The sequence below is a fragment of the Ursus americanus genome, unplaced genomic scaffold (genome assembly GCF_024610735.1).
Source record: "Ursus americanus isolate L20-20 unplaced genomic scaffold, mUrsAme1.1.p SCAF_65, whole genome shotgun sequence".
Taxonomy (NCBI): domain Eukaryota; kingdom Metazoa; phylum Chordata; class Mammalia; order Carnivora; family Ursidae; genus Ursus; species Ursus americanus.
This window is the reverse complement of record NW_028273647.1, coordinates 1,167,371-1,179,516: the sequence shown is the minus strand read 5'-3', so window position 1 is coordinate 1,179,516 and position 12,146 is coordinate 1,167,371. Positions and strand designations below refer to the sequence as shown.

General features: G+C 55.9%; 1 protein-coding gene across 1 annotated transcript in view; it reads left to right on the top strand.

Moving 5' to 3' along the window:
- Window positions 1-7,919: 7,919 nt before the first annotated feature.
- The window catches only part of LOC123803119 (uncharacterized), a 121,199-nt gene continuing 116,972 nt past the window's right edge, over window positions 7,920-12,146 (top strand). Inside the window, exons 1-2 of the mRNA XM_087860460.1 lie at window positions 7,920-8,020; window positions 11,014-11,499. Coding sequence (XP_087716586.1) covers window positions 7,920-8,020; window positions 11,014-11,499 — 587 coding nt within the window. The remainder of the gene's footprint in view (window positions 8,021-11,013; window positions 11,500-12,146) is intronic.

Below are 12,146 nucleotides of genomic sequence, written 5' to 3'. Positions count from 1 at the left end.
GGGGAGGGAAGAGAATGGGCTGTCACTTGGGGAGCCGGCACCTGATTGGCTCTCAAGCTTCAGTCCCCCTCAGGGGAAAGCGCTCCTGCTGGAGGAAGCAGCTGTCCAGGGACCTGCCGAAGAGCACACGTGAGGCCCAGAGGAGGAGGAGGATTTTACCTCACACCAAGGAAGGAGCCAGGAAGAAACGGAGCATCCCAGCATGGGGCCATGCAAGGCGAGGTCAGCATGCCCCTGGACCAAAGAGCCTAGGGACTGCACAGTCCTAGGGCAAAGACCAGGGCCTTCCACCCTGAGACCTGATCAAGGGAAGAGCAGTGCCCGAGACTCAGGAGAGCACCTCGGCTGGGCTTCCCGTTGCATACCTTGGCCACCTTGATCCAGTGCTCCACCACCACGGCCCTGTCCCGGGCTGTCATGCTCGGGTTGCCAAGGCAGGTGGTGATGACACACTTGGCCACACCGTTGAACTGGGCGACAGTGGCCCGGACTGTGGGTGCCAGGTGCTCATTGCCAGGCTTGTTGCGCTTGGACCAGACGGAGCCCAGGCACTGATGGGGCAGCAGCTTCTTGAACAGCTCCTAGAGAACAGGCGGACCTTGGTTCACCCAGCCATTTCCCATGCAAGACTCATGTCCTACGTAGGAGTCACAGGTCAGAGCTGGACCTCAGGGAGCTGAGAATCTGGCCTGAGCCTGGTTGGAGACCATGGATTTCATTCCATTGTTTTTCCCTGAGGGAACCCAGTACACAATGACCCAGGAGCAAACAGAGCAAGGGAAGGAAGGAGGGCATTGGCACCCTGATCATGCTCAGGAACTCCCAGCTCCAGGTGGCACTGCAAGGTGGTCCAACCCAAGGGGGCTTCTTCCCCTCCCCTCCAACTGGTCATCCCCCTGGTCCTTCCCCCCTTTCAGATGCACATTCTCACACGGGAGCTGCAACCACACGTTCTTCCGTCTGCCCTGTCCTCATGGACACATCAGACGCCTAATCAATGCTGAGGGTACTCATCCTCCAAGGCACATGAGTGGGTGACCCATGGACTTGACTGAACACAGGGAGCTGCCCTCCTCCACCCACGGGACCAGGGCCTGCCCATTGGTCTCTCCATTCTGGCTCATTTCTTCTCCCTAGTACCTCCGTATCAGTGCTTATCATGGTCTCTCGCTACAGTCCGCAGCTGGACAGTGAAAGCTTGGGGCTAAGCGCCTTGATGGGTTGACAGGGTTGGGAAGTGGTGGAGCTGAGATTTGGTCCCAGACCATAGGAGTCCACATCAGGGAAAGGCAGGTGTGGCGCAGGTGAGAGCAGAAGGAAGGCCTGCCCCTGGCCCACCCTGAGAGCCCAGCTGCTCACCGCATCCATATACGTGAGCTGCTCTGCCACCAGCCTGGGAGGGAAGTCCAGGAGGTCGGGCTTCTCCTCACCCAGCTGGTTCTTTGGGGTGACACAGCGGTGGCAGGAAGCCTCTGGGGCCACGGTGGGCTCTGTGGCTGTTGCCTGAGTGAAACTTTCCAGCAAAAAGGGTGGTCCAGCTGACTGCTGCTCAGCACCCGGCACACATGCAGAAGATGGGAGCACGGGTTGCAGTTCTGGAACAGCTGACGGAGGGGAGGCTGGCTCTGACACCGCAGGTGACAGTTGACACAGAGCCGGGGTCGCCTCTAGCTCTATAGGAGGCCCTGTTCCTGGCTCTGCCGCTGGAAGGAGCCCTGGAGCTGGCACTGGGGCAGGAGACAGAGAAAGGTTCATCCACATCACTGACTTTCCATATGCCTTTGCAAAACCAGGACAGACCCCATGGCCTTGAAAGGAATACCCAGCCCATGAACCGCATCCCAGTTAGCCTTCCCAGCTTGCCATCCCCCTTACCCTCCACCTCTGCCTCAGTGAGCGCCAGAAGTTCCCGCTGCATCAGGAGAAGGGGGACATGGTTTGTCAGGTCCCAGGCATGCCACTTCAGAACCATGGCCCCATGCACATAGGCCACCTTGATCTCGACACGGTCACGGCCCAGGGACTGATAGATAGCCTGCAAATTCTGTTCAGGCCAGGTACCCAAGAAGGGAGACAGGGTGCTGGGGAGAGTCATATGTGGAACAGAGTCAGAGGCCTGGCCTTGCATTGCACATGCTACTCCCACAGCACCGTTCTTTCTGTATGGGTCCCAGAGGATGGCCCCAGCCCCCTCCCAACCCCTCTCTAGCTGCCCTCGTAGTGGAAGGCCTGGTCCTCCAGAAAACCTGAATGAGTCTGGTTTTTCCACTTCTCTTCTCCTCTACCTGGCCATGGGCCTGGTCTACTCTATCCTCCATGCACACCAGTATCAAGGCTCAGGTTGGAGGCAGATTTGTGGGTGGTCGGCTCAGCACACCCTCGGTTCTTGGCCCCGGTTGGGGTGGTCAGCAGGGAGGGGCAGGCAGAGCAAGTTGGGACCGTCAAAGGGATGGGTGTTTCAGGCACCCACTGAGCCCAGACTGTGCTCTGCTGCCTAGAGGGCCCGGGACCCCCTCCACAGCCTTCTTTGACTCATTTGCTTCTTCACATGAAGCCCCCCAGATGAAGCCCACCCACTGGAAATCAAGAGATCGGTGAGATCCCTGGTTCGGCAAATCCCTCCCCAGCCACCACCCCTGTAGTCCCCCATCCTGCTCTTTGGAGGCAACCAGCCCTGCTTCTGGACCCAAACCCCTGTCCCAGTTTTACTTGATCATTTCATCTGTCCTATGATCCAGCTCTCGGTGGATCCTTTCAAAGCTAGAGGAGGCTACGAAGATGTCACATCTAACAACGATTGAACATGCGTGCTTAGGGTGTGCAGAGTGCCTATCTGACCCTCTGACTAGACCTGAGACCCAGACACTGTATCTCCTCTCTCCATTCACATTCCTAGGTGCTTAATATACATTCTTGAACGACTACTTCCCAGTCCGCACTTTCCAAATCCTGAGTGGCCTGTGGGCTGGTCTGCCTGCTCCCAGTGTGCCCCTGAGCTGCTCACACAAAGGACAACTACCAGAACCATCTAGATGGAATCTCAGAAGTCCTTTACACATAGAGAAACTGCCTGCTTTGCATTTCCTTTCGTCAACCCAGAAGGGCCACCGGCCTGATGAGGGTTGCACTTGAGAGCTTCTTGACCGGAGAGAGAGAACTATTAAGCAAGAAGATGCCCAGCACGTCCAGGAGCCCTTTCTACAGAGCCAAGCACCAGAGTAGCCCGTGCCATGTTTCCTCCCATGATTTCCTACAGTAACTGTATGAGGTTCATCCTCTTAACCACCCCACTTTTCAGAAGAGGAAAGGGAAGGTCAGAGAGGGGTAGGGCCATTCCCGAGATGTACACCCAGTAGATGGGAGGCTCACCCTGTGCTGTGCATGGGGTGGGCACTCACCGATTGAACTGCTGGCCCAGGACCTGTGTGGCTGAAGTGAACATCTCGTACATGCAGAAGATCGTTGAGGTGGTTGAGATGCTCCCATCTGGGAAGGATGGCACCAGGGACTGTACGAAACGCTCCATTGTGCCTTCTCGGAGCCTCAGCATCGTCTGGGCCTCATCCAGGGACAGGGATGATTCCTTTTCCCACCAGGTAGAGAAGGGGGGTGTGGGGGGCAATGGAGTCAGCTTCAACACCACGAACCACCAGGATGATCAGGGTCTGGTGCTCAGACCAGAGAGTCCCATCCCTTCGGGAACTTGTGCAAGAAAAGGGACTTGAGGGCCCACCCAGAAAAAGGCTCTAGGCTTGAAAGTACAATTGCCTTTAGGGGTGAAATGAGAAAGCATTGGTCACTTCAACACATCTTGTTAGCTGAGCCACCACAGCCTTTCTCTCTCTGAATAGGCTTTATTAAGAACTGTACGGCTTTGAGTCATCAGTCAACATCCCTACTGCAGACAGGAGAAAGCAGAGGTTTAGCATCTCCAACGCTGCTCGAGATCATAGACGTTGGGCCTGAGAACTGTCCAGAGCATGGAATGCATGGCATTTCCCTAGGCTGCTGCGGCCTGGTCTGTTCCTCAGGTGGGGAGAAAGGTTCAGGGGAAATCCACCTTCCTCGGCAGGCCCCAGGGGAGCCGGTTGTTTCTAGTGTGGGTTCTGGCCTTGCCGTGATCATCTGTGGGTCCTGAGATTGGACATCAATCTGGACCTGTTCTCACCCCAGACCAGCATTGGATGTTGTTGTGGGCCGAGGCACCTGCTGCTTGTCAAGGGAGATGGAGAAGCTGAGCCTTTGGAGCAAGCAGCTCCTCAAAGATGGCCTGGATTGAACTCTGAAAAGACAGAGTCCACTACCTGGGCCAGGAGGCATCAGAGGCCTTGCACCCAATCCGTGCTTGAAAGGCTGATTCACGGCGGCAGACAACCTCCCATACGGAGGTCCAAAAAGACATATGAGGACACAGCTTGTGACCCGGGGGACATACAATGAGTCGATGTGTTCTGAGAGGTGATACGTTACAGAGGAACATATAGAATGGCTTCATCCCACTGTTCCTTTTATGTTCAATCACCCTGTGTGGGGTGAGGATTCATAAGGCCTTGGACACGTTCTCCAAGGACAGTGGAGCTGGGTTCTACACAGGATGGCTGGGGTGAGTCAAGAAAATACTCAAAACAGTAGCAAAATGCAAAGACACTCATGGCTGCGGGAAAAGTCACACAAAACAGAATGAAACAGAATAACCCACGCCCCAAACTGCAAAAAACACGAACACTATTCTCTACCATTCCCACCTATGGGAAGAGTGTCTTCCTACCTTCTCCCACAGCTGGTGGTGGAGGTGTGGATACTGGGATGACTTTGTGGTTGGGCCTGCGGGGCACTCATGTGGAAACACCATGGGAGGGCCCCAGGTTTGTCCCCACATTTGTGTGGGGGCCCTGGGCGTGTGGAACCCTCTTCCCATTCTCACCTCAGAGCGGCACTGATCCTGGGTGGCCTGGTGCACCTGCCACTTGTCTAGGGCGTTGTAGTTGAAGTCCCAGACCAGCTCTTCGATGACCTCCTGGGTGCAGCTCTGAAAATGCAGTGCCCCATAGACATGGGGTCAAGAGACATTAGTGTCCTCCCGGGACATTGCCACAAGGGGCCACCCGCATTAGAAATCCTGTTCTCCAGTTGAGGCAAAGAGGGGCAGCTGAAAAGACATCGAGCAAGGAGGTAGCCGGATGAAACTCTAGAGCTCGTGATTAACATCGAGGTAGTTGAGCTTGGTCCCCAGTGCTCAGCTTCTCATCCTGCCTGCTATGACCTGGGGTGTGAACATGAAAGATGGGCCAGGCTTCCAACACCTGGCAGCTTCCTTCTGCCCAGGAAGGGTGTGTCCCACATCCTCTGTCCCCTTCTCTACACATAGACAACCAGCCCCCCACCCCAACACACACACAGGGACACACATAATGAGGGGCAAGAGGTGTGGGCCTGCTGAGGTGACATCACAGTTGTTGCCTGCTCTCCAGTGGGCTGCCCTGAGCTGCCTCGTGTTACCTGTTGGTGTCTCCTGCCACATGTCCAGAGGGCTCGGAAAAGCGGGCTGAGCCGACGTCTACAATTATTTGCAAGTCTCTCTCTCTGGGCTTGCCTGGGCCCAGAGACCCTGAAGGGAGGAAGGCAGCAAGAGAACATCTTGCTCTCTCGAACGTCTCCACCCAAGTGAGCTGGAGAGCAGGTTGTCTTTTGAATCTGGGTGCCCGGTTACCAGAGTTCTAAGTTCAGTTGGGGCCTATCACAGAGGAAGTGAGGTCACTCTTTCAAGATTCTAATCCCTGGGACCATGTGTTCAGTCAGACCTATCCAGAGCCCCTTCTTGGCAGTTGACTCCTTAGCTTTCTCCCCCATGTCATCTCCTTAACTGGACACAATGAGCCAAAAAGGCCATAGCCACCGCTCTCGGGAAATGGAACTAGGGTCTGAAGCTTCAGGAGGCAGAGCTGAATTCAGACCTTACGTTCTGTGTTTCTTTGCGCACTTGTGTGTCCTATGTCATTGCGTCTCTCACGTAGTCCCCACTTTCCCAGCCTGCAGTGCGGGGATCAGGCTAGAATTTACTTCCTTGGGACATCCTCTGGTGTCTGTGGATAAGAGTATTTATTACATGTGTGGGGTGGTCCCCTGTGTATCTGAGGCACAATTTTCAAGATGGAAGAATTACAAGAAGGGGTGGGACTTGGCATGGAGGGCCGCTCAGAAGAGGCCTGGGTTCCAGCCCTGTAATACTGCAACTGTCACTTTCCCTCTTGGCCTCATTTTAAGGTGGGCACCATGATGGCCTGGAAAAGCAAGAAGATGCAGGCATTGTCATCCTCTGTAGTAAAACCATGCAATTGTTTCCCGTTATATGAAGAACGAGACCCCGTTACCTCGTTTGGGTCTATGAGGGGAGCGGCTTTCACCATGGCTCCCAGGGATCCTGACCTGTGGTATAGGCATCAGACTGTAACCGCTAAGTGGTCAGTGACTGGCTTTTGACCCACAGGACATATTCAACGTGATGAAGTACCATGCCTAGAGCTTCTCTACATGTCATGCAAAGAGTTTCTCACTCCCTAGTTACTTTCCATCATGTTCCACTACTCACTCCTTCCCTTTCCCTTCTTCTCTCTCTGAAGCAGAACCAAGCACCGATGTTTTGAGCTGCCATCTACAGAGGCTCAGAGGATAGAGAACGGAGGCAGTGCCAAGGCCAAAAGACACACAGGAACTCAGGTTCTGAGTCCAGATGGCATCCCGAGTCACGTGAGCCAACTCATGACAAAATCCTCTTCCAGTATGGCCCTGGTCACAGCCGCAGCCACTGACACACCTTGAGCCTGGGGAACCATGCTAATTTGGGCCCGCATTCTTCACCCACAAATACTGTTAGAAATTAAAGCGATGCACCTGCACATGCAGGGTATCAGGGCAATGCAGTCCCGGGGCAACTCTAGATAAGTAACAGTCTCCCAGGCCTCAGCATCTGTCCCTGCCTTCCTCCCTCCCCTCTGCTCTCCTCCTAGTGTCCCTGCAGCCACCCTGGCTGCCTTTTTCACTCCTCTGGCCAAACTGGCTTCTGTTATTGAGTGTCTGCAGCACAAGTCACTTCTTCCTGAAACGCTGCTCCCTGACGTGTGCAGGTCTAGCTCCCTTTGGTCAATCTGTTCTCAGCAACCTCAGCCTCAGTGAGGCCTTTCATATCTTTCCATGCAGTGACTCCCCAGCCTTCCTCCGTAGCACACTTCATTCCTAGTACAGAGCGCTTGCTCTTTTCTTTCACGTGCGTTCTCTTTGGAGCTTTGGTCCATGTGTAGACTGGGAGCTCCTAAAGCAAAGGAGCCCTAGGTAATTTCAGCTCCGCGCACGGGCCCAGCAAGATACCTGGCATAGGGCAGTGCTCAGTGTGTAGTTACTGAATGAATAATTGAGAAGATCTTGGAGCCCACCTCCCCTCTTAAGCACCTAGACTGCAGAATGCTACTAAAACTTTCAAGCTGTTTCTGGGCAGGGGCGACAACCACAATGGCCTCTGCCTGACTCTTCCTGCTCCAGTTCCTCCAGCAGAACTCACCAGGTACCATGGACAAGGAAGCGCCCTGCATCCAGTTCTCCAGCTCTGGTGGCACAGCTCCACGCAGGCACACCAGCAAAAAAAGCCATGCCTTTTCTTGGGGGTCCTCAACACAGTGCCTTTGCAGAGTCACAGAGCAAAGGAGCAGGATCTCCAGGCTCCCTGGGCAGAGTAAAGGACCTCAGAACCCTCCCTTTCCTCCTTTTCTGTCCACTCCCATGGTGTCCTCTTTACGATTCCAGCACCCGCACCTCAGCCAGAAGAGTGCTGCTGCACCCACCCCTGTGTGTCTAAACGAGGAACTGAAGGTCTAATGCAGACTAGACTTGTCCCTGGGCCCCAGACACAGTGAACGCTCCTCAACATGACTAACCCACAGAAAAATGCAACCAAGAGCATCATGAGGCATCACATCACATCGGCGGGAATAGCGACCCTCCAAAAGTCGAGAGATAACAAATGCTGGTGAGGAGGTGGAGCAAAGGGAATCCTTGGGCACCATTGGTGGGAATGCACATTGGTACTGTCACTATGCAGAACACTGTGGACGTCCCTCCAAAAATTAAAAAGAGAACTACCGGATGATCCAGCAGTTCCACCTCTGGGAACATACCCATAGAAAATGAAGGAATATGTCCAAGCAACACCTGCACCTCCATGTTCAAGAAGCATTATTTTCAATAGCCAGGACACGGAAAACATCAGTGCCCTTTAGTGCTGAGTAGGGAAAGAAGTGGTACCTAGAGAATAGCATAGGAATCAGTCAGAAGAAAAGGACATCCCGCTAAGTGTGCTAACAGTACCGGACTTTGAAAGCATGCTGCCAAGTGAAATAAGGGAGACAGGGCAAAGACTTTCTGTAGAGAAGCATAGAGAGAGAGAGAGAGATCGGTCCTGTCTAGAGAGAGAGAGAGCTATTTTTCCCTTCTCTGTGGAATCTGAGACAAAGAAGAGAAAAGGAGGAAGACTAACTCAGAAAAAGAGATCAGATTGAAGTAACCAGAAGCAGAGGGCGGAGGGGGTGCGGGAATTGAGTGAATGGTGAAAAGGACAAATTCCAGTTTCAGATCAATAAGGAATAGGGATTTACAGTACACCCCAGGACTACAGTTCATTACTGTTCTATGGTGTATTTGAGAGGTGTGAAAAGAGCAAGTTCTGAGAGTTCTCATCACAAAGAAAAACCTCTCTTTCTTTTCTTTTTTCTTTTCTTTTCTTTTCTCTTTTCTTTTCTTTTTTCTTTTTTCTCTTCACTTTAACCACAGCCAGAGGGTCAAAGGTAACACACTGTACATATTCACGGGGAGAAAGGAGTACATAGGGAAACCTTCATTCAGTCGTTCAACAAACAGTGGATTTAGCATGAGGTAATCCCCGTTCTTGGCTGGGTTCTGCCCAGAACTCCTGTGTCCCACACACCTCTGGTGCTGATTTGCTGATGCCCTGAGTGAGGCACTTCCTTGCCTCGGTTTCCCCCTTACGGTGACCACGCTGGCTGCCGACACTGTTAACAAGGATGCTGCGGGAAGGAGGAGGTTCCAGCCTCGGAGTGTGGGTTCCCGGGGGAGGGGGTGCAGGCCTTTCCCCTGTAATTTATTTCCAGCTCAGGTGCTTGTGAACTCCTCCCAATCCTCCTGCTGAAGTGTGTGCAATGTCTGTGGGTTGTCACACGCATTAATTATCTGCTGAAGGTTATAAAGTACCCCTCGCTTTGGCAAGATCACCCTAAAGAAAAGGGCTTTATCAACGTTGCCATTAAATGCAATCGCAGAGAGTGGAGAAGATGGAAAGGAAAATCGCTCAAGCCAAAGAATAAATGACATTTGAGAAAACGCAGAACAAGTAGATATGAAGATCAATTGGAACTTAAAGTGACGACATGTCCAATGACATAGTCGCGGATTCTGGGTTGCTTCGGGCAAGAAAGGGGGACGGTACACACGGAGCCAGACAAGAGGCCCTGAGGCAGGGAGCAAAAGGTTTGATCCTGGGCAGTGTCTTAACCCTTCTGTGCCTCCTTTTTCTCATTCATGAAATGGGACAATATTCACACTGAACCGGAAAGTGATAATAAGAGAATACAACTTCATACGCCTGGCATCTACCAGGTGCTCACAAATCACAGCTGTCATCACGGAGAGTCAACGGCGGAGGAAGCGAGAGGTGGGCACGGAATTCGCAGGTGCTCAGAACGCATTTCATTTCGTTGGACTAAAATGAAGCTTTGTTTTAAATGTCCCTGTCTCATTGTTTCCAGACTGTATGTCATCTCACCATGCAGCACATAGACCGTGCAATGCTGGTAAATATAACAGGCTCCCGCGGGGGGGGGGGGGTGTGCTGATTTGTGGCGTGTGCCAGTCTCCATGGGGTGCATATTCCCACCGTGGCTGATTTCAAGCTCCCAGCCTGCCCTCACTGAACACAGTCAGGTAGAGACGTCAGCGGCTCGTCATGTCATTTCCGTGGATTTCTGCTGTAAAGATACAACAGACGAGAGCATAGATGATGGCAGTATGTAGTAAAGCCATCAGGAAATGATGAGTTTGGGATATTCATTACCTTTGTTCTTTTAAAGATTTTATTTATTCATTTGAGAGAGAGAGAGAGCAGGGGGAGGGGCAGAGGGAGAGGGAGAAGCAGACTCCCCTCTGAGTAGGGAGACCAATGCATGGATCCATCCCAGGACCCTCCTGGCTTGTGGTGAGGATCAAAGTGACGCCATAAAGATGAAAGTAGCCCTGCCTCTGGTTTCATTTCCTATCGCAAGGTTTTCTTTTTCTTTTTTTTTTAAGAACACAAATCAGATATTACTTCCTGCTTGAAACCCTCCCCAGGCTGCCTGCGGCCTAAAGAACAAACGCCAGGCTCCTAAGGATGCCTGAAGAAGCCCCTGGACGAGTGCATTTTTGCCCCTTCCACTTGGTGTCCTGGGTCTGCTCAGCTGCCCTAGGCCTGGTGACTCCCAGATCCCGGGGGTCCTCCTCTTCTTTCTGCAGCCCAGGGACCAGCACGCAGGCCCCACATCTGTCTACCTCCAGCCGCCTCCCACAGCCTCTTTCAGGCCGTCTTCCAGGATCCAATCTAAGTACAGCCCAGCATTAGCTGTGATGCCACGGAACACATCCCTGAGCCTCACTCTCCTGTGTGCAGAAGGGCCCGGGACACCTAACTCCTCGGGGTGGGCAGGAAGCCTGGCGAAGACACGCGCGAGGACTCGGGCCAGGCCCCGGCCCACTGCGGGGCGCGACCCTGCGGGTTCCGGCCCTGGGGCTGGGCTGCAGGGCGGCGGGCTAGGGCGGCCCTGCAAAGGGGCCGCGTCCGGGCTGTGCGGGGCAGGGCAGCGGGTGGGAGGGCTTCCCCGAGGTCGGTCCAGCCCCGCCGGCCCAGAGTGCCGCCAGTGGGACCTCCGGGACTCCCGGCCTCCGCCGAAGCTTCCCCAGACCCGGCCACCACAGGCGCGCTCAGTCCATTGCCGTCCTGAATGCCCCGCGCGACTGTCCGGCGCTGTCTCGGGAGCGGAGCCTCGTGGCGTGCAGGGTATGCGCGGGCCGCCAGGCGCTTGCCCGGTCCTCCGGGGGGGTGGGGGGGTGGGGGGGCGGAAGCTCGGCGCGGGGACGCGGCCGGGCGCGCGCCGTGGCGGTGAAGCGCTCCTCAGTCGGTCGCCGCGCATGCGCGGCCGTCGCCTACGCAGCATATCCAGAGGGCGCGAGCCCCCCGCCGCCGCCGCCGCCGCCGCCGCCGCCGCCGCCGCCGCCGCCGCCGCCGCCGCCGCCGCCGCCGCCGCCGCCGCCGCCGCCGCCGCCGCCGCCGCCGCCGCCGCCGCCGCCGCCGCGACCGCTGTGCGCCCGCGGCGTGAGGCGTTGGAGGGAGCGCCGCCCGTCGGTTCGCGGCGCCGCCTCGCAGTGGTCTGCCCTCGCCTCCCGGCGCCCCGCGTGGTCCATGTGAGTGTGGGGAGGGGGCGGGGGCCGGGAAGCGGGCGGGTGGGCCGGCTCCTGGTGCTGGGGGTTGGCAGGGCCGCGGCCCGTGGGCGGAGGGCCGAACGGGGCTAACCAGCCGGTCCGCGGGGCGGATGCGGCGGAGACGGACGCCTCCCGCGCGCCGCTTGGGAGGCCGAGGATGTGGGGAGGCCGGAGAAGTGGGGAGGACGAGGGAGGGGCCCGGGGAGGACGGCACTCTGGGGAGGATCGGGGCGCGGGCAGGTCGGGAGATGTGGGAAGGACTGGGGGTTTCCGGGAGACGGGGATGTGGGGAGGCCGGCGTGGGGACACGAGAGGCCAGGGAAGGGGGACGAGGGGGCGGGTTCTGGGAGAAAGGCTGTGGGTGGAGGACGGACTTGTGGGGAGGTCGGCGGGCTCCGGCAGGCCAGGGGACGAGGGGAGGCCGGGGGCTCGGGTAAACGGGGAGGTTTGGGGGACATGAGAAGGTCAGGGGGTGTTCGTGAAAGATGGGGAGGTTGGTGGATTCGGGGGTCTAGGAGAGACAGAGGGGCTCGAGGCCGGAGCGCACAGGGAGGCCGGGGGCTTGGGGAGGCCAGCCGGCCTCCTTGGGAGCTGGCCAATTGCCTCAAAGACAAAAGCGGGGAGAGAGA